This window comes from Apostichopus japonicus, chromosome 2 (genome assembly GCF_037975245.1).
Source record: "Apostichopus japonicus isolate 1M-3 chromosome 2, ASM3797524v1, whole genome shotgun sequence".
NCBI lineage: Eukaryota > Metazoa > Echinodermata > Holothuroidea > Aspidochirotida > Stichopodidae > Apostichopus > Apostichopus japonicus.
The window spans coordinates 22698634-22720741 of record NC_092562.1 but is presented as its reverse complement, the minus strand read 5'-3'; the positions used below and the strand labels follow the sequence as shown (position 1 = coordinate 22720741).

The window sequence follows — 22108 nt, the reverse complement described above, 5'->3', positions numbered from 1 at the left end:
ACACCACCATCGATCCCAGAAAGTACACACACAGCTTGCTACTGTCGGTAATTAGACACTTGTACAGTCAATACATACAGCAAGGGTCAATACCTACAACACAGTGTACATAGCAGCGTGGACATCTCTGGTCTAGATAAAAGATAACAAGGTATCACATTTCATTAATGTCTGCATTTTGTAGCGACAAGAAGAAAACGTCATTTGCAAGCAACGGAAAGTTAACTTTTTCAGAGGGCGGAACACGGTTTGGGGAAATTAATTCTTCAATGCCTTTAAGAGCATGATTCAGTTGAAAATGTTTATTTCCAACAAGAGATGGTTTTTGATATGACAACAGAGATGGTAAAATTACAATTTCTTGGCACCTTTCTTTCATCACCATGCTCCTTTGACTTGAATATCAATTGGGAAGATTCTGCTTCACCATAAGAATTTAGCATCACCAAAAGATGATAATCATTGGGTTGGAGTCCACTTAGTTTCTGGTATTGGTCAAAAAATGTCAAAACAGAAAGCTTTGTGATTCTTGGCCAGACAAGTTGCTCAAAATTCCAAATAACTACCTGACTAATTATGTAGAATAAGTGCGTTAAAGTTGTGAAAAAATTAAGTGAAAACCAGAAAAGATTTCCATCTCTTATTTATAACCCTTCCTTTGTGGACATCAACCATTGAATCCACTGGTAAGTTTTTTATTGTATAAAATTTTTATTCCAAAATATTTCAAAATCCAGAAAGAACAGTCTTCCTATGTGAAATATAGACACATAGAAGTATGATTTAAAGGACATTTTCTGTTACCAACTTTGAGATATGCAAATCAGCTCTGCTACCAATCATCCACTTAATAATTGTTGCTGATGAATGAGAACTCTACATGACTTTGTTTATCCAAGCTGTGAAATAGTTTCACAACTTACTGCCAAAGCAAAAGTCATCTACAGTAGTATAAATCATAGAGACAATGGCCAATTCTGAGACCATCTGAGGTTAAGTGTTGGCTCCTTTAGGCTTTAGCCAATTTTCCACCATTTGAGATAACCTGTTAACCCTTGAAGCTCAGAGGGTGAAAACTGATAAGAGCCCCTAAGTGTGTGTTAAAGCAAGACCAAGCCGGTTTCATGTCCTGGATGACTGTATGTTATTGTTTTGTTTTGTCAAAGACCTATAGAGCCCCTTCAACTAAACTGAACTGAATTTGACCAAACAATGTTCACCAACAGAAAATTATAGCATTAGAGAAGTTTGCAGAGTAATTGTAGCTTGAATTTTGGAGTTATCATGCTTGAAGGTTTTTCAGACTTTGACCCGTTGACCTCTACCAATTCCAATAGGGTTCTTGCACTCACCAAGCTGGATTTACATACTACCTATAAAGTTCGAGAAAGATGTCATTTTTGAGTTATCATGTTTACAAGATTTCAGACTTAAAGTTGTGAATTGCTAATGTCATTTGATCTCCACCAATTTCAATAGGGTTCTTGTACCCATCAAGCTGGACCTGCTTACCATATGTATGAAATTCAACAAAGATCTTCTTGTTGAGTTTAATATTGTGTTCACAAAGTTTTCAGACTTTGACCTCTGTAGACCTCAAATGACCACTGAACTTCACAGAATAGGATTCTTGTAAGTTGTATGCAAATAAGACAAATCCACATACCAAGTATGAAGTTAATCCACCATTAACATTTTGAGTTACAGCGTTTACAAGCAAGTGTCACACACACACACACACATGCCATCACCATCATACAGATTCCTTCTGTCTCCGGCAAGGAATTAAACAAGCAAACAAAACCGTTTAGTGGTTTCGATGCCCAATCATATTCACAGTGTGGTAAGCCATACATGTACTTAATTCATGAAGTTGTGCATACCAAAATGAGGAGGGATTGTCTATTGACTAATGCAGCAACATATAAAGGAAGGTTCCAGGAATCAGGCATTGTGTTGAAAAAGCCTATCTAGTGACATAGTATAAAAACAGAAACATTCATGAATATTAATGAGGTCAAATGTATCATGTATCTATAACTTACATGGTATTATCCAAGTACATGTATGAAGCTAATTCAAGAGATATATCTGATTAGGAATTTTATGTTAACTGATGAATATTCATGATGCACACAAAAATCCACCCAGTTAGGACAATGTTTTCTATACTGTAGTGTCATGTCCCGCTTCAGAGCACTTGTATTGTCAGTAAGAGCAGAAAATGAATATCATGTTTCTATCAGTTCAAGGTTAGGAACTGTTTGTACTGTCAATAACAGTGCTTTGGGAGCATGAAATTGGAGTACAGTTTAGAGAGGTATTAGCATTAGGAAAATTGTCCGAATTGGCTGCAAAAATCACCACGGTTGATAGTATGAACTTAGTGTAACACACCTAATATACCAAGGATGAAAACCTTGGAACACTTGGTTCTTGTCTTGTTTTTGACAGCCGTTTCTTGTAATTTGATCAATAATAATGACATCAAGTTGGAGACATGATGAAATTTATGCTTATTATGTATCAACATCACCATCTGACCAGTATGAACAAAATTTAGCATTATGTCCCACCCACTCAGTAATATTCATGAGATGAGAACCAATAGTGATAGGGCACATCTACTAATCATAGGGCATCTATCTACAAAGTATGACATTGATTGAACTTGTATTTGTTGAGATATCGTGTTTACAAGCTAGCCATCACATTAACACATGCACATGCACACACGCCAGCATGATGGCAAAGGTTTACTGAGCCTTCCGCATCGTAACCAAATATCATCAAAGTTTTCCTACACAAATGTTTGCAATGTATGTCTCTATTGAGTCCAGAACAAGCACACTACTGAATTTTTGATAAGTACCAATTCTTCCATCTGAGGCGTCAAAACAAAAAATTGTATCAAAATAGATCAATAACTTGAGTATTGCTACTGTACTTGAATCATGTCTCAATTCTTCTCATTTTCAACCGTACAACAATTTTGACAAAATAACAAGTCGCTCTAGTTACATATAATTATTGCAACAACCCCAGAATCCCACCCTTGACACTTTTTAACTTGTTTTTTAGACTAACATATGAAGCAAAAGTCAACACCACTCTGTGCCTGAGCCTTCTTATGGAGTCAATGAAGGTTTCAAAGTTAATTGTCCACCTTGGTACCCCTGGAGAGCTTCCTGTGGTGTGATACCGCACTTGGTGTTACTTCACCCATGCACTAGAATAAAGTCTTTGTAATCCATGCCAGTGTTATTGTTTTTGTACATTTTCAAAGATGAACCACACAATAGCCCTAGATTTGAGGGGGCAAAAAAAATGCAACTGATTTTGTTTTGAAGTGAAACTTGAAAAAGTTTCACAGCATATCGAACTAAACATAATTAGATTATGTTAAAATACCTCCAAGAAACAGCTTAGTTTACGTGTTTCATTGACTTGGTACAGAAGCTCCCACTCGCCATTCCCATCAGGCACGTTATTGTAGCCCATTGTAATCACCATGCTTAGTGTTGGATCCGTACCTGAAGAGGAAAAGAAAATGGGAAAATGTACATTCTCAATCTATATGTCCTGCTGACATATATACGATTAAATATCTACGGTGGTTTCAATTCTCAGATAGAGCAAAGTTACAGAGATTGACCTGCAAGAGTCTGTGTCACATAGATTGGCAGAGTTCTCCACGGCGCAAACCCTCAAGCAGCCCCCCCTCTCTGGTCACCCTCAGTGGGTGCCACTTTTAAAGGCGTGTTCACAGGAGAGTGGACGAGTGGTGCTATGCCTTTAAGTAACTATTTGTGTTTGATTGACAGGACAAATACGTTCCAAACCTACAGAGGTACAAAGGCAAATCAGAGATTCCACATAGGGGGGGGGGGGGCGTACATGCGACACATGGGTTGTTAAAACCGACTCTCCATGTACAGTACATTACTCCAGTCAATGACTCATCAAACTAAGACACCCATCAAGACATGTATACATTACTGACTTTTGCTGGGTTTTCACTTAATTTTTTCACCTACAGTGGACACTTTCTATTCTGCGATAATCTTCTTAACCACATGGCAAAAAATCCAGGTTGTAAAAATCACCAGAATTGATGCTTGGGAATAGCAATTCTTTGTGAAATAGTGTAAGTTTTCTTGTGTTTTTTTTGTTACCATTGCAAAGCCATGGAGAGCTCAGAGTTGCTCAGAATCATGATCACACACTAAGCAAAAACACAGAGGTATTAATAAGAATTTTATTAATACCAGTCAATAAGAATGCTACTGTACATATTGAATATGCAAAACACTTTTGGGAACTGGGGCCATGCAGATGACCACCGGATGAACCTACCGACGGCGACTTCATTTGTGTGTTCTATGTCCAGTGTTAAAACTCCAACCATAAACTGGAACAGCCTGGACATTTCTAATTTGCCATGGGGTATCTGGAAGGAGAAGGTGATGTCGCTGGCAGGGATGTGCCTGGTAAGTGCCTCTTCGAAGTTGTCCAGTCTGTCGCAACCATGCTTCCCTCTCGGGGGGAACAGCTTTCGGTGGTTCTGCGTGTGGTCTATGCATTTGGTTGCCAATACCCTCAGCGTGGTCGTAGGTGAAGGAGCTGCGAATCAGAAATTAGAAAAAGACTGTCGATCAGTCACTATGTACAGTGTCTTTGTGAACATAATGTATCCTCTACAGTATGTTATCTACAGTACAGTAGCTCTGTAGATGGTAGCAATTTATGGGTAACCAAGGAAAGTCAACACCACCATACCAAATCTAACACAAAAACATAGCATATCTCTAGCAACAATTTCATCAATATAGATCTAGGGTTAATATGTGGGGTCACAGAATGAAAACTGCAAAAGCAAATTAAATTATTAAATAGAGGCTTTTGCAATGCATCACACATAGTTCCTTTGTTTCACCCAATCCAACATTAACCATGCTGTGTATTACTGCCATACATCTGATGACTATCCCACTATATGATGTACAGTAAACCGTTGTTGATTATTAGTCATTCAGGTTTAATGCCGATCTCAAATGCCTCCCCAATTTTAATGTACAAAAAGTATGGTTGACCGGCTACATAATTATGTTCATAACATCTTAGCTATAGCACAGTACACTTTGTCATAGTATATTCAATATATTACCTATCTTTTTACCTATTTTTTTGTTTTTAACAACATGTCAACCAAGATAGAGGTTGGCACAATAACAAGAACAACTTGATCCACTCTCAACCCCAGGGAGCCCCCTTCCAAATTAGTTTACTTTCTAGGATCATGACAATGTGTCCTCTAGTATCTCAGGAATCCTTTAGAATGGGGAATAGATACCACACATGATACTTAGGTATAAGTTTGGAGACATAACAATCCTACAGTTTATCTTAATTACCTCTTTTTAATTAATTACCCAATGACCTAATTCGCTAATTACATAGGATGTCTTTCTTGCCCTTTTATTAACAGCCTGCTGCTTTTCATGTTTAATTTCCTTTTAATTTGACTTCTTACTCTTTTGTGTTTTATTGCCTTGGGAGCACTGCTTCCCTTTAAGTTTCAATAAATTTATTCAGACTCTTAAGGAATCCCTTAAATATGTGGAAATCCCAAGAAAAATTCATGAAGCTCCTTCCACCTACTGTACAGTAATTTTTGACATTGTGAACAAGAAGAGGAACAACCATTAGTCACCATTATTTATCCATACCTGTACATGGTACAGTATGACTACAAATCAATCAAAGTTTATCCTCTAGGCTCTGATAAAGTATGAGGTCAACATTTCACTGTCCTTTCTCAGAATTTTAAGAGATGCCACTGTATGTCCTTCACTTTGTTCACAGGAACTTTACTGTCATACAGTAGAGTTCGAAAAAAATCTTTATTTTCTTTGGATACTGTGTGTCAACTTTTAGATTAACCACAGAGCTGGCAAACAATATTAAAATAACAATAGGGTTGGGACTTTTTATTGCCCTTAAATGACAATTTAAAAAAGACTTATCTTAAACCCACTTTGTCCTCAAAATCCTATTAAATAGAGCCTTCAAAGCATTTGTATTGACAATAAAACTCCACCAGAGGGTTAATTCAGGTTAACTGTACATTGTCCCATACTATACTGTGGTGTAGAGTATCTACTGTAACTGGGGAGCTGTTTCTGCTCCCTGCTGTGAGTCACTTGAATAACAAAATGCAATGTACTTCTACTGCCTACTGTAGATCTAGTATGAAATGTTGTAACTTATTATGTACAGTATGTATGTATGCATGGATATACCATGGAATTACTGCAGCAATGTGCAGATGATAAAAACGTCAGAAATGTCAGTTACTTATCATCTTCTTGTAAGGAACCAAATTTAAGGGTTGGCTATTAGAAACTGATTTCTTTCTTGAGTTGACTTTTAATGTAAAATCATGTACAACATCTTCATTTATTGTTTCTTCTTTTAACCATGTCTCGCCAATACTGTCAGTGTTGGTAGAGAGACTCTTCACACCAGTTCAGCAATGTTACTGTTTCAGCACACCAGGGAGTTTTGGATATTTTGGATACATGTACTGGGCCACTGTACTACTGTACTGGGCCATTCACACATGTCTACAGACATCTCTGCTGTACAGTAAACTACCACTATCTGTGACACAAGTCAAACTTTTACCCCAATGGCTATTTAAGGGGTGCAGAACCGCAAGTTCCAAATTTTCAGTAGCATTTAACAGAGTGGGTGGTCAATTCTTTCTACCTTAAATATGCTATTCTGGATACTTAGTAATATGTTAAGGTACTATTTAACGCAAACCAGCCGTATTCAGACAATTTTAAAGTTAATTTGTAGTATTTTCAACTTTATTGTGGATTGTACAAGGACTAAACAAGATTTCAGTTTATTGTTAGTTCAAATTTTGTCAAATCTTGTGATAATGTAAGCCTAAAATTAGAAATATTAGAAAAAGCATATTATTGACTCAGAAATCAGAATTATCCAGTCAAAGAGTGCAATCAGCTTAAATCATTTTAAAAGATGTTGCATACAATATAAATCAAATTTTCCAACTGTCATGTTTTTGACCACCAATTTTTCAATTATTGGAGATTCAAGCCAATTATTGGTGAGGGGGGTGAGACATCCCCCCTCCCAATTAAGCTATGTCCATGTGTATTGGCTAGTACTGTGTATATGTATATATTACATACTGTATGACCAAAAAAATCTTTGTTATCCTCTTACATAACATACCCACATAGTGTTCTACTGTACACTACAGTACTAGTTCATGCCAAGTGATTAACAATTTTAACTTTTCTGATACACTGTAAAGCTGGATAAATGGTGACCTTGACAAACAATGAATAAATTCTACAATTACTGCTAAAATGGATGGAGATATAATGTAGTTAATTTGTTTGGCAACAGCCAAGATATGAACAGGACATCTAATTAATATACTCTGGTTGAATATCCTCCAACAATAACCCTTATTATGAAACCTCAACCCCAGCTATTTCATAAATAGTAAATTCTATGTTAAAGTCGTTTTAATACAAAAAGGACACCTGAAGTGTGTTCCTTTTAGTTGTCTGCTTCATGCCAAAGGCTACGGTATAAATCTACATTGACAAACCTGTCCACACAGTTCACATACCATTCCCCCCTATTAAACTAGCAGATACAGTACCATTTAAACAGGAAACTTGAACCACAAGAACTCCATGCTGAGAGGGTAGGTGTACTGGTGTACAAAATCTGATCAAGGCAACTAATTCAATAAGAGGGGTGGGTGTGTAAAGGGTTAAATATGTGACAGTTCCAAAACAATTTGTGTTAGCAATCATAAGGAATATAAGTTTAAATGAAGACATTTTAAATTAAAGAAAGAAAACAGAATCTTTCTTCTCAAGACATTATCAGTTTCTGGGTCTGACCTTGATACGGTTAAGGTCAGGTGTCTCCATGTTTTAATGGTAATAATTTGTTGGAATTTTGGTTCCTAATTCCTATTTAAAGTAGCTCTGTGAGAGTAAATTTTGAACATTTTATAGATCAATTGATGCTATTCCATATTTAAATCTCATAAAGGAGAAATATGGGTCAATAACTGGACAAGTCAAGTTACATTTGTAAATTCAAACAGTAAAATGACAAGTTTAAAAAAAAATTGAAACTTTTTAACAAAAATTTCTTCTTTGATGTGATATACATATATTTACAAACAATGTCTCAGTTACATAATTTTAGAGATTGAAACAAATCATTAAATAACCCTTGTGTAGTGAAAATATCTTGGGGAGATCAAACATGGTTTTCTTTTGAGTAAATAGTTGACATCCTTGATCAAATTACCAACTAAACTGAGAACACTGCTGTAAATTATTTACCAACCAAATAATAACTACAGTATTGTACTCACACCACATCTAGTTCATTCCACTGAATTTAGATGGGGTTCTTTAAATATCAAGGTGTGACATAGTCACAATGGAATGCACATTAAAACTCTAAAATTCAAAGCATCCTGCTATTTATTACCTGTCCTTGTCAATGATCATCATAGACAAAACAGCAAGTTGTTCTTTTGAACATTGGAACACCAGAGAGCATTCACTGAGATGAAGTGTGGTAAAGCTGTGATATTTAGTACCAGTTTATTAACCACTGTGGGCTAAATAAAAAGTTTCGCTCATGAATGAGTCCAAATCTTAAGGTTTGGCTCTGGACTGAATCCATGGTAGCCTCAAGAACAAAAACAAAAGGCCAAATGTATCACCATTCATTTGGAGAAACAAATTTGAAAGAATAATGAAGGCCTTTTGTATAGGTCTGGTAGAATTGATGGAGTTATATAATATTGCAGTACGAATAAATTTAGAAATGGGAAATTATTATTTACACTATTAAGGTGAATTGGCATACATCCTTGTAACCATTATTTTATCATGTGCATGTAGAATTAGATGTCCATAACTATGGATTGATATATATTTACTGCACACTGTACCACACTGTACAATAGAAATCCTAGTTTCATAGGTCTCATGTTATGATCCAAATAGTGCAATAAAAGCAGCTTTTCAAGCTGATTTTGGTCAAATTTTTGGCATAAATACTCATGTTCAGTGATTTTTTTAATTTACTTGGTATCACATATAGCTTCAGTATTTGCTATGCAAAATGTGTTACAAATTGCTACATGTCTATGACATTTATGACTACTGAGGATTAAATGCTTTAGCAGTTCGTCAATCTCCATTTTGCTTTAAAGCCTCAATTTGCATCCATTAAAAACATGAATAACCAATCCTTCACTCTACAATCTTTTTGGTACCATCATGTAGTTAACAATCACACGATGATGTCGATGTACGCTGTTACCAAAATTTTGGCCCATTTGCTACTCAGAGAAAATAAGATTGGGTCCCATGTTGTCAACACAGGGTCAGTGCAAAACATTAACCAGGCCCATGCACGAGGTCATTTATTAAATTTGTCCTTTGAATGGCTTGCTCTGCTCCTGAAATATTATTACAGAGGGCTGGCGAGCCAGGTCTTACATAACGCCATCTGTAATCGGGCTAGGCAATACACCTTCCTGCGCATGTGTCCAACTAATGTGTTGGATAATCAAAGGCGATGTTATAAACTGTCTGAATTTTTCATTCCCTCACACTCTGCGAATGGACCAGAAATCTGGGGAACAATTCTTGTAATGGATGCACTTAGCAGATTATGTACTGTATGGCATTCTATCTGTTAACAATCCTATCATTTAAAGATTGTTTAGACCTTCCTGGTCGAATGTATATTGAAGGTTTAACACACAGGTTACGTGCAAAGTAAGGAACATTGTCCATGCTTTGACTTGGGGACTTTGCATACTTGTATAGCCAGGCTATATGGTATAATCTATCTTGTGGTAGGCCTAAGTAATGGCCTACCAGTACCACTAACATATTAGAAGGCCTAATCATGCCATGGGCTATTAAATAAGTGGTAGACAACACCGTTAAATACTTACCAATTATTCCCCCTACGAGGAAACATACTATCTGCAAAAATAAGAGAATACCACAAAAGATTAGAATCTTTTTGGTACTCATATTTTCTAGTATAACCCCAGCCATCTTGGCAATTTTAGTCGAGTTGCTGAGTTGAAATACTTCGATCGATTCTGATGCCTATCAATGTTTTGATCGGTTGTTCCAATCTTACTTTCACAAAGAAGTCGTAGAAGTTAATGAACTTTCGTGAAGCGTTCACGATACTTGGCATGCAACACTCCAACTTGTAAGTCTACACAAATCCAACCATACAATTGAAAAAGAACTTGTATTATTTCAATAGCGCGCCTGTCGTACTCGTAGCTAGCTTATTGACTGCAGAAACACCATGGCCACTTAGCCTTGCACTCAACACTTTCTGGAGTCTTCCTATGTTCAATGCTGTGTGTTAGAGTGTGTGTAATAGGCACATAAGTAATCCGAACAACGTTAAATGACCCTGAAAGAACATTGTGAAACAAGATACTGTTTTGGCATCATTGCTATGCAAGCCTGCTTGACGAGTCTTTGTTAATGCGAGTTAAATGTACATTTCCTCTCTGATGGACTTATAAATGGAGTATACGCAGATCGTAGACAAAATTTTCTTTGGAAATGAATGAGACTGGACTGAATCTTCAAAATGTGGTGAACGATGATGTTGCAAACGAGGACTGTTGCAGAAGGAGACGGAATGGGGAAGAGAGAAAGGGAACAGGTCAACAATTAATCCCCTCGCCCCCAATCTATACCAAAGATAAAAAAAAATAATGATACAACAATGATGACGATGATGATCATTATGATGATCATCATAATGATGATGGTGATTTTTGATGATGATGATGATGAGCTTCTGTTTATAATGATGATGTTAACCATCACCATGATCATAATGATAATGGTGAATATCATAATATCATCATGATAATCATGATGATGCTGATGATGATGACGACGACGACCACTATCTGCACGTTATAGTGGTCAGTTGTGCCATGTAAACGCGGTAAGCGTGATACGTCACACACACCAAAGAAAAATAATGATAAAAATAATTATAATGATGACGATGGTGGTGAGGTGACGATGATGGTGGTGATGATGATGATGATGATGATGATGATGATAATAATAACGATGATGACGACAAAGACGATGACAATGATGACGACGATGATGGCGATGATGATGACGATGGTGGTGAGGATGACGATGATGGTGGTGTTGACAGTGGTGGTGATGGTACGTGGTGGTGGTGATGGTACGTGGTGGTGGTGATGGTATGTGGTGGTGATGATGGTGGTGGTGATGGTGATGACGACCACTATCTGCACGTTATAGTGGTCAGTTGTGCCATGTAAACTCGGGGGTAAGTGGGATACGTTGCACACAAAAAAAAAAATAATGATAAAAATGATGATGATGATGATGATGATGATGATGATGATGATGATGATGATGATGATGATGATGATGATGATGATGATGATGATGATGATGATGATGATGGATGATGATGATGATGATGATGATGATGATGATGATGATGATGATGATGATGATGATGATGATGATGATGATGATGATGATGATGATGATGATGATGATGATCATCATCATCATCATCATCATCATCATCATCATCATCATCATCATCATCATGAAACTAGGTCAGATTACTGGCATCAGACTTTTCTTTGTGAGCGAGTCTTCACTCCCTTTATAAGTCATGAGCCAGGAAATATATATTCGACTACTCTGACGGTTGTTAGTAGGTGAGGATGGGGGGGGGGGGAGGGTATCCCAATAGCAGGAAGAGAAGAAATTGTATTGAAATGTGAAGTACACTTTTCTTCTCTGCAACCTGGAAAATAATATTCTCATTGCTTTAATTAAACGCTTTAACATTCTCTATTATATTCCTCTAACGTAATGAGGAAACTTGAAGGAATGATGATAATGGTGAAGAAATGTCAACTTTATACAGTATTAAGATATTAATCATTGTTGCGAGTTAATGCATAATGACAAAATGTCAATTTGAGCTGGTATTGGTCGTCAAAATATCAATTTTCAGATTCTTGTTATTTTGACGAATTGTGTTGGATCTCATCAAAACGTCAATGAACATGTTCAGAGCCGTATATGTCCATTCTACGCTTCCGTAGATACATCATTTTGTCATGTAAGCCGAGAGTCGATTATCAATAGTTACAATTGCGTAGGGCCTGGTTACACGAAACGTAAGGTAGTCTTATGCCAAAGTACGTTGGACCGGTGTTTTCCTCGAGCAAATTGGATATTAAAAAGTACTGCATAGTATGAACAAATTACTGTTGTAATTTTGCCCTGTATTGTGCCTTTGCTTTCATGCTTCTATGCAGTATTGATGTCAATGTCAAGTATTACTTCAAAGCTTGCAACAGACAGTGAAAGTTACTAAGCCAAACTTAGTTAGGCTATGCTACTGTCAGTACTCTAGCCTATGCTAGAGCATAAAATTAGCGGCATAGGCTAGGCGATCGCACACTGATGGTTTGTCTCAAATCATTCTTACTTACTTACACCCTAGAACTTGTAGTACCCTAAAAGATGCTGAGTTTTCTAGCAGAAAGATGCAGAGGAACCAAGCACAGCTCAGTGCTGTCTGTGGCAGAAGTTACTCGCAGAACCTATTCTCTGGAACTCAGCAAAAACAAAGATGTACAACGTATACACATGAGCAGCGTGAATTCACTTGATCTTGACCCTGTTGATTATAGATAGTAAGTTCAAACCTCACCTTCATTCATTTAGTGTACTTTTTTTTATTGATTATATATCAATTTCACAACAGATTTATATACTATTTTGTAGACAGTAGGCCTATTGTCATTTTAATTATTCCTTTCTCTAATTGTTGGCATAAGGCATGAGTTTATGCAATGACATGATCTATATTGACCACTTATGACGGATAAGGCTGTCATAGTCAATTCAACCCAAACTTTGTAAATGACCTACTTGACTTACTATTTTCAAGGTTTACATATTTTACTGGGGGAATTCAGCCTTTCAGGATCATTTGAACAATACTGTACAGTAGGCCTACAGCAACATGCTAGAATTAGTAAGAATTTATCTATTTAGTCTCTTCTTATTGGAACCCTGTCTTCTAAAAAAAAGATAAAAAAAAAGTGCAAATTATATCTGTGTTGATCCACAGAGAAAAATGTAGTATCCTATAGAATGTAGCCCATAGATTGAAATGAATCGCATTCAAAGTAAAGGCCAATGTTTTTCTTCAAAGTGTATTTGTAATACAATATGAGACTCTCTATGGTGTAATATGTATTAATGAATGTTACAAAACAGAACTTTGGATCTCTTTCACCTACGTGTAGCCTCTTATCCGGTGGAGGTGATGGAGTTATTGCCATATATGATGTTCTAACGAAACCAGTGGTGAAAGAATTCACTTGTCCGTATCTCTGCGGCATCGGGAGGTACAGTAGTATGTTTTGTATTTATTTTACTAACACATTACAATGGCTACTTGTGACAATAACACCATCCTGTCGCTAAAGGTGACTAATAGCTCAGTAATGGAAACATTTTACGGAAAATTGTGAGGAGAGAATCCTGTGTCATACAGTATAGCCTATCATAAGTAATGTTTTGGTTTGGCCTGAGTTGTACAGTACTGCTGCTGCATTATTCCTTATTTCATAGTAACATATCAAAACACAAAGTAAACTTTACTTTTTATCATAAAATGGAATGATGGTTCTAGCATTACGTTTTGTTGATAAATACTTCTCCTTAGGGAAAAACATGTTCTTAAATATTGTGATGGAATGGAAGTTAATAGTAAACATTTTACAGTTTCTGTCTTCTCCTTTTCACAGGTCTAACGAATCTGTCCACAAGAGAAGTGTTGAGACTGTGCAGTGGTACCCGCATGACACAGGAATGTTTGTTAGCAGTTCAATGGATGGTAAAGTCAAAGTCTGGGATACCAACGCCCTAATTCCTGCCGAAGAGTTTGTGATAAATCAAGCAATTTACAGTCATCACATTTCACCAATTGCCACACAACATTGCCTGATCGCTGGTAGGTAGTGTTTACACAGAAATATTTAGTGTTGGTTGTAGTAACAGATCTGTGTTGATAGAATGCACTGATAGTAATGGTTTTTACTTTAGAATTATGTCCAGTATACAGTCTACTGGCCCTTATACCAAATTCAAGCATCAAACTACAACTTCTAATTCAGAATGTTCTTATTTACTACGCTCCTCGCTTACCTGTCTCCCCGCGACCTTAGTGCCCATAATTGCCCGGTAATTTCTTTCGGCATCTTGTATTTGGCCAGATAGAACTTACAGGGTCTGGTCACCCTGTTCATTTTAAAAATATATACTGTATACATGTAGCAAACATCAAATGTTTCAACTATTATATACTTGCATTCTTCCTCCCTCATAGTAAACCAGTGACAGCAAATGATCATACTGTACTGTAAATAGTATTAGGAAAATTGCCAATGGAGTGGGAGCTCACTAGATGCTCATTGATAATAAGCAAGACATAACTTTAAATGTGTCACCGGACCTATATCTGTTTCTGTTAGGAACTGGTGCAACATGAAGATGTTTCGTTTCAAAGGATGTACTGCACCTGACACCTACAACTGAGCAATGGTTGCTTGTCTTGCAGTAAATATGTGTATTCTGAGAACGTTTAACATTAAATTTAACAAAGTATTTCTCAAATTATGGAACTTTGCAATGAAAATAAAAGATTATTTGAAGTGATCACCTTGTCACATGCTACATAAAATGCCAATGTAGAAGTTTGGGAATACATGAGTATTTCTTTGTGTTGATGTCGATGACCATAATTTGACTTTTGTACTACAGTTGGATCGATGAGCTCTAAGATCAAACTCTGCGACTTGAAGACAGGATCGTCTACTCACATCTTAAAGGGACATAAAGATGCAATACTCAGTGTGCAGTGGTCAAATAAAGAAGAATTCTTGCTTGCATCAGGCAGGTGTGTAAGCCATCAGCACTTATTTGGCAACGGGATGGGGAGGGGAGAGGGGGAGGTGGAGAGAAGGAGGGGATAATATCACTTATGGCTGGTCAAATTCTTAAAGTGGAGTCTTATTGATTCTATATGGCATGAAGATCACTTGATTCATTCACATCTTGTGTGTAACTATTTTGTGTTGGCACTATAATTAGCAAATAGAGCACATCCCTGCTTTGAAATTGTCGAGATTCTTTGAAATATATACTCCAAGCTGGAATCTTCAATTTATTCCTGAACGTCGCATAAGTGAGTTCGACCATACTCCATAAGGGTTTACATGCATCAGGCAAGCAAGAGTTTTGTACTTTCTTTCCCGGTTTGTTTCTCAGCCGAGACGGTAAGATCCTTCTTTGGGATGTTCGACATGCCTCTGGTTGTCTGAAAACTCTGGATCGACACAATGGAGAGAAAAGGGAGAGCATCTCCTCAGGTATTGCCTTTGCTTTACATTGCTTGATATTCAAATAGGAATCAGGGATTCAATCATTTGTCAAAATCCATGCTAAGGAAGCAACCACATTGATGACAGTATTGAATTAGAGGAAGGAAGATGATTTGTTTTCATTTTCAATGAAACTGAACAAGATGGAGGTAGACCTATTAGCTACAGCAGGAATCAGGGTTTTGTTCTTTCTTCCAGTATCACAACAGGAAGCAATGAACAACAATGAGAATATCAAACAAGTGTTTTTTGTTACAGATAGCTTGCAGAATATGTGAAGAATTGGGAGAAAGTCTATTTGAAATATTAGTGTATGTTTCTCTACTGATAATATATTGCTTACCTGCTGCCTCACAGTATTAACACTCTCACTATACCATGTCTATTGTGAGCTAGTCACCTTTGTGAGACTGTACACACTAAGCGAGTGGTCAATAATGGTGGGCTCTTCCATCTACCAATCAAAGCGTCCAGAACAGAGCCCTTGTTAGCGGAATTCAATACTGATAGAAATCTATGATTTCAGTGACCGTCATTTAAAATTCCAAAGAGTTTCAATGTTTTCCCTAGCTAGATAGACCTCAGAAGTAGAACGAGAGAGACATCACAGTCAATTGTTTTTATATCAGTTTCCTACAAATAATGGAGAAAAGCTAACATGACATTGGAAGTTGAGATTTAAAAAAACTAAAAAAACTTTTTGCACAGCTTGTTGCATTTTGACTAAAATTAAAGTTTTGTCATGAAAATACGAAATGACATCACCACTTTGCCAACAGAGTATCCCCAGGCATGACTTTTTGAACAATTGTTTTCCCAAACAGCTGTTTGAGGGAGTTGCATGTCACAAACTTTTCTATCATCTCAGATAACAATGATGGTTGGGTTTGCTTCTCCATTATGTTGATGTGTGATATTTAGTCACTTCATAGCTATTAATGTGATTAATCTGTTTGATTAATCTGTGATTAATCTGTGGTGATCCAATCTTTTCCTATTTTCAGTAAAAACTGCACATAACGGTGATGTGAGTGGGCTTTGTTTCACAGACGAAGGCTTGTTTCTCTTAAGCTTCGGGACAGATGATCGATTAAGACTGTGGGATATTGCTTCCGGCAAAAATACTCTGGTATGTAGACGCTCCGAATTAACATCTTCTTGGCATCATGATGTTAGAGGTTACTTGGTTATACTTATGGAGTTACAAAAAAGAAACATTTTGAAGTTTGAGGTGAAAGAAATAACATAACAGTCTGCTGAGTCATAAATAGTTGAATATCTCAAATGAAAGAACTTAAAAGTTTTAATCTTTGTGCTTGACCATTCTTCAAATTTAAGCTTAAAGAAACATTTTGAAGTTTGAGGTGAAAGCAACAACATAACAGTCTGCTGAGTCATAAATAGTTGAAAATATCTCAGATGAAAGAATTGCTTTAGGAGTGTTTTAATCTTTGTGCTTGACCGTTGCTCGAATTTATTGCTTCATAATAGGTTAACTTCGGAAGTGTGGTAAACGAGAGCGGTAAATCTGTGAAGATCGCCTGCTCCACCACATCTAATCCGAGTGCGGCTTTCATTCCGACGGTGAATGACGTCGACGTGTACGACCTTCAGAACGGTGAGATGGTGTACGACCTCAAGGGTCACTACCATAAGGTCAACTGCTGCGTCTTCCATCCACACTTGCAGGTTCGTTTTTAAGCTTCATTAACGCTTTATAGAGACGAGACAGTCGCTTTAAAATGTCACAACTCTGAGAGAAGAAGATACTAATCGAGAGATGATGTAAAATATGACAATGTGAGGTACGTCAAATGCCGCGTCATGTATGGGATATTTGGTCACCTACAAATATTTTGCTTTCTTCATCAACCCCTTCCCCCCACCACCCCCCCCCCTATAGCCACTAATCGGACCCACTCACCCCAAGAAAATGTTGCAAGATATGTCAAATAAATCAGTCCTACACTTTTGATATAGGACTTCATGAAAATATGTCCTCTCTGCTCGGACAACTCTTTGTGTACTATTAATTATTGCTTATGTCAAGTTCTAGAGTGTCTAATGTTTTGATCTTCTTCGATGGCAAACCTCTGAAGAAGATCCTGCTGGTATCGAGACGTCACGCACCTTCACTTATACATCTATCTGCACAGGCTTTTGCAAGAGAGCAGTTTGTTTACAATTTGTATTCGCTTACATTTTCCGATCATTTATCATTTCTCTCTCTTCATTGACCACTGTGGATATAGGAGTTGTACAGTGGAGGGAATGACAGTAACATACTAGTGTGGGAACCAGACCTAGGTAGACACCCAGACAAATATGAAGAAGAAGTAGAACAACAACAACAAACCACAACAAATTCGGTAAGTTGTTCAGATAAATTTGACTTACTATATATTACAATTTTATTCAAGGACAAAATGTTGTTATATTTCTTCGTGGAAAGGAGGGGTGGATGGGGGGGGGGGGTGAGGGTAGGAAGTGGGAGCATTGTTTATTGTTATGGTTAAAAATACAGTTTTGTATCACAATATTAGGATTTAAGAATATGAGATATTAAACGATTTAACCGTTGCAGCTGTTTTGTAGCAGAATCAACATGGTTTTCTTAGTGATATTGACTAACTATAGATCTGAATAGATGTCAATGCTATGCGGCTCAATCAATATGACACAAAGCTAAACCCAATGCCAATTGCCATTATGGGATAGCAGGGAGTATTTATTAGGTATCACATTGCTAAATGCTGTAAAATATTATAATGTTGGCTATACAGTGTCACTGATTGTACAGTCCTTGACTGATGTATACTGTTGTCTTGACACACAAACACCTTCATTAACCTGTGCAAAATTTGTGGCAAGCACCCTAAGTACCTGATACATACTTCTTGCTACCCTACTATAGTAGACTGTACAAGTGTAGGATGTATTGCAGTTTTGTACACAGGAGCCATAGTATCTTGATAGGAGACGAAATTCAGAACCTCCTAAACTGCTGCACAAAAATTTGAAGTACTAAATGATTCCCTGGATAGGTTGGCATACATTGTAATATTTCATGGCAAGTATGAGTTACTAGAGACAGAATATATGCCATCTATGAAGCAAGATTATTGGTAAATATCTAAAGTGATCTGTTTAAATAATATCTCTGTGGTTTTTTGTTTTGTCTGCAGCCAAGGGTACTGGCTGGTCCCAATGCCACTGCTGATGCATGGAGTAGTGATGAAGACGACTGAAGTAATCGAGAAATGAAACGAGAAATTGCGTAGAAAACTGCTGCAGAAATGATGGAATATGGTACTAGCACCACCGGTGGTCATACATATTAGAGATTGCGGAGAGAACTGCTGCAGAAATGATGGAATATCGTACAAGCACCACCGGTGGTCATACATGTTAGAGATTGCAGAGAAAACTGCTGCAGAAAATGTTGAATATCGTACAAGCACCACCGGTGGTCATACATGTTAGAGATTGCGGGGAAAACTGCTGCAGAAATGATGGAATATCGTACAAGCACCACCGGTTGTCATACATGTTGTACACAGGTTTCGAAGCAGAAGGAAGAAAGACCAGTGACAGGATTAAAGTTAGGAATTGGATACAAGTCAGTAGTTGATAGTTGTTAAGAGGTGGTTGGTCTTAGAGTCTCTTCTTGAAATTTGAGGGAAGAAGATAGCAGAGGATGAGGATGCAAAACAGAAGGGTTACAGAATTGTGGTGCAGTAAACACCATCCATGCACCATGAGCTGATTTCTCCGATGATGGTGTTTGAAGACAGAGAGACCGGTGAACTGGTGAATGGATAAGCTCTGTGTGGTGTTACAAGATTTGTTGACTGGATGGTGTGAGTCTGTAAGTAGTACAAGAAAACATTTGTTGCTATGGTTTTGTTTCCTTGGTATTTTATTGGTTTTAAATCCTTTAGCATATCCTTGGGCTGTTTTTATTTTATTTCATTTTTTTAATTTTTTATTTAAGGATTGTTGGTACATGATGGGGTTATAACTATCTCTGATGCTAGAAGGGCAGAGGTGAGCTTATAAACCAAATCTTATATTTGCAGGTTTGGAAATATACAACATCCCGTTCTCGTCATAGGACTTGACAAGTAAACCATCAAGCTGATCAATATACATGACTGTGGTCATGTCAAAGGTCATTAACAACAATTCTGTCTAGATTGGTATCTCTGAAATAAGAAAATAATGGAGGGCAATTTCTCAGCAAATATCATTTGTTTCTTGTGTTGTATTCAATAGTGACATCAGTCATTTACAAATAAAGGTTGTGGTGAATCCAAGATATGGATCAGGGGAAGGTGGAAGGAGGGGGGGGGGGAGGAGGTCAGAGTTGGGGGCTATGAACTTCGAGGGACATTGGGCAGTGACTTTGATTTGAGGGGGTAAACCACAAATTTACTGCAAAATGTTCCAACAAATTGTGTCCTCCATAAAGTTTGTACCACAATTCCCTGTATTTGAATGTCTTTCAACAAATATAGCACATTTTAATTGACCTTGCAAGTACAGGGCACTTTTTCATACAAATTGATGTAATTTGGCAACAAAAGAGCACTTCCTAAATAATAATAGGGAACTATTTAGTTACAAATAATGTGAAATTGGTACTTTTTTTGTATCAGAAAGGGACACTTCTTTGTGAAAACTGGTGCTTTTGTAAGGTTCTCACAAAACTAGGTGAGAAGTGCCTCTTTTGCCCTTGGCTCTATTAAACAGTGTCCCTTTGTGACCTGAACTGAATCATATTTAAACAAATATTGAGGAATCTTGTACTCCCTTTTGCTTAATGGTAGTGCATTTTGTGTTGAATTTGCTAGTATTCCAAAATGCATTATAATAGACAGAATTGATAAATGAAAATTTTATAAAGATAGGTTTAATATTAAAGTTAAAGAATAGTAAAATTTAAAGGTTAAATATGAAAATTTGTAAATGATACAAATAGATGGTCTCTATTTTTTATTTTCATTCACTACAAAGAAGTCAAATGTGGAGAAGAGAGTACCTCATCATGGTGTGTGATGGTGTCATTTTGATGGTGTGATTATGTGACTCTCTTCTACTCATTAATGCCACAATGAAATGAGTTCGATGATTGACATGGCTCTCTTTGGGTGTGTATATAATAAAAAGTATAACGCGACTTTGGTTTGTGCTTATCATGAGCAAACCGATGAGGGCAAGCCTCATAGATCTGTTATTTATATGGAGTGGTGTCCCAATTAGTGTAAATGTAACATAATTTATCAAAGTCAGGAAGATAATGAAGTCCCTACTCAGTGTAACTTACAACTCTAATTCAATGGAAAAGATTAAAGAAATTTATGGCTAGAATGGGTTAACCACCCACCCTCCCCCCTCTCCCATCCAGCGAAGAAGTGGCTATTTAGTGATAGCAACTAACAAAGTATAGCTCAGTTGACAGACCCCTGGGCTTGTAACCCAGAGAGGTGACTGGTTCAAATCCTGTTATAGACATAAATTTCTGTGTTTTTTCTATGGTCTAATATTTCCCCCATTCAGGCTGTCCAATATTTAAGTACTTATATATTTAATTAATTATTTAATACCAGTTGTTGCCTGTACAATGAAAGATTACACATTTCTGTGTTCTTTTCCATGGTCTAATATTTTCCCATTCACGCTGTTCAGTATTTAAGTACTTATCTAGCTTTAATTTTTTAATGCCAATCATTGCCTGTACAATCATGATATCTATCAGTGTAACATTACACTCATTGTTTCTGTCAGGTTGTTGTAGCTGCTGCCTGCTTCCTTTGTGTCAATGGAGATATTGGGTAGAATAGAAACAGACAAACTATTGTTCCTGCATGTGAAGATCTTGCACCTCACCCTTTACCCCAGCCAACTTCAACCCCTCCCCCCCCATGCAATAATGACAAAATGTCTAATTAGGTGATTTACATATATAAATCGGTTAAGTGATCGGTTGAGTGATCGAGATATAAATCGGTTAAGTGATCAGGCTATTTCAGTGTACGTTTGTGCATATGTACGTTTGTGTGTATGTGGGTGTATGTATATGTGTGTTTCTTTATATGTATGTTTGATTACAGAGTTAGTAAAAGTAGCATATCTGGATATGTATAAATAAAGTATTGTGCTGGAACACACACATGTATCTGTTTTGTAATCTTTCATTGTTCTTCATATCAGTGGGAAAATAAAACTCTTTTTAGGGATGTATTGGCGTGCATGTGCGGAAGGTTTGTGGGGCAGATTGGAGGGGGAAGGGGGGGGTGGGGGCATGGGTCGGTTGCGAAAAGCGAAAATTGCATGATTTTCTTCAATCACATTATGTAAGATACTAAATGCAACTTAAGGATATTGACAAATATGACTGCATGATGAAGTTATTCTAATAATAAAAATAATATTGAGCATTTTATAAAGCGCAGACAGCGCTCAAGGCACATCACAATATTAACTTGGTCAAGGATAACCTGTCAAACATAGAGACAA

At 37.0% G+C, this 22108-nt stretch overlaps 2 protein-coding genes across 6 annotated transcripts in view; one reads left to right on the top strand and one right to left on the bottom strand.

Moving 5' to 3' along the window:
* The window catches only part of LOC139982650 (protein wntless homolog), a 64283-nt gene extending 53652 nt beyond the window's left edge, over window positions 1-10631 (bottom strand). The window contains exons 1-3 of one of the 3 annotated variants that reach the window (XM_071995683.1): window positions 10043-10631; window positions 4357-4623; window positions 3412-3533 (exon numbers count right to left, since the gene is read on the bottom strand). In XM_071995683.1, the coding sequence (XP_071851784.1) occupies window positions 3412-3533; window positions 4357-4623; window positions 10043-10148 (495 nt within the window). In that variant the 5' untranslated portion in view covers window positions 10149-10631. The remainder of the gene's footprint in view (window positions 1-3411; window positions 3534-4356; window positions 4624-10042) is intronic. The other 2 variants (XM_071995672.1, XM_071995663.1) reach the window with 2 other exon arrangements.
* A 1641-nt stretch (window positions 10632-12272) lies between these two features.
* On the top strand, window positions 12273-19922 carry LOC139982638 (DNA excision repair protein ERCC-8-like). 3 transcript variants are annotated; one of them, XM_071995651.1, is made up of 10 exons: window positions 12273-12331; window positions 12640-12832; window positions 13451-13552; window positions 13955-14160; window positions 14970-15105; window positions 15477-15577; window positions 16594-16718; window positions 17081-17278; window positions 17842-17958; window positions 18775-19922. In XM_071995651.1, the coding sequence occupies exons 2-10, from the start codon at window positions 12660-12662 to the stop codon at window positions 18835-18837; spliced, it is 1221 nt and encodes a 406-aa protein (XP_071851752.1). In that variant the 5' UTR covers window positions 12273-12331; window positions 12640-12659; the 3' UTR covers window positions 18838-19922. The 3 variants fall into 3 exon arrangements, with proteins under 3 accessions (XP_071851752.1, XP_071851733.1, XP_071851741.1); XM_071995640.1 differs by having other exon boundaries at window positions 12287-12376; XM_071995632.1 differs by having other exon boundaries at window positions 12284-12832.
* The last annotated feature ends 2186 nt before the right edge of the window (window positions 19923-22108 follow it).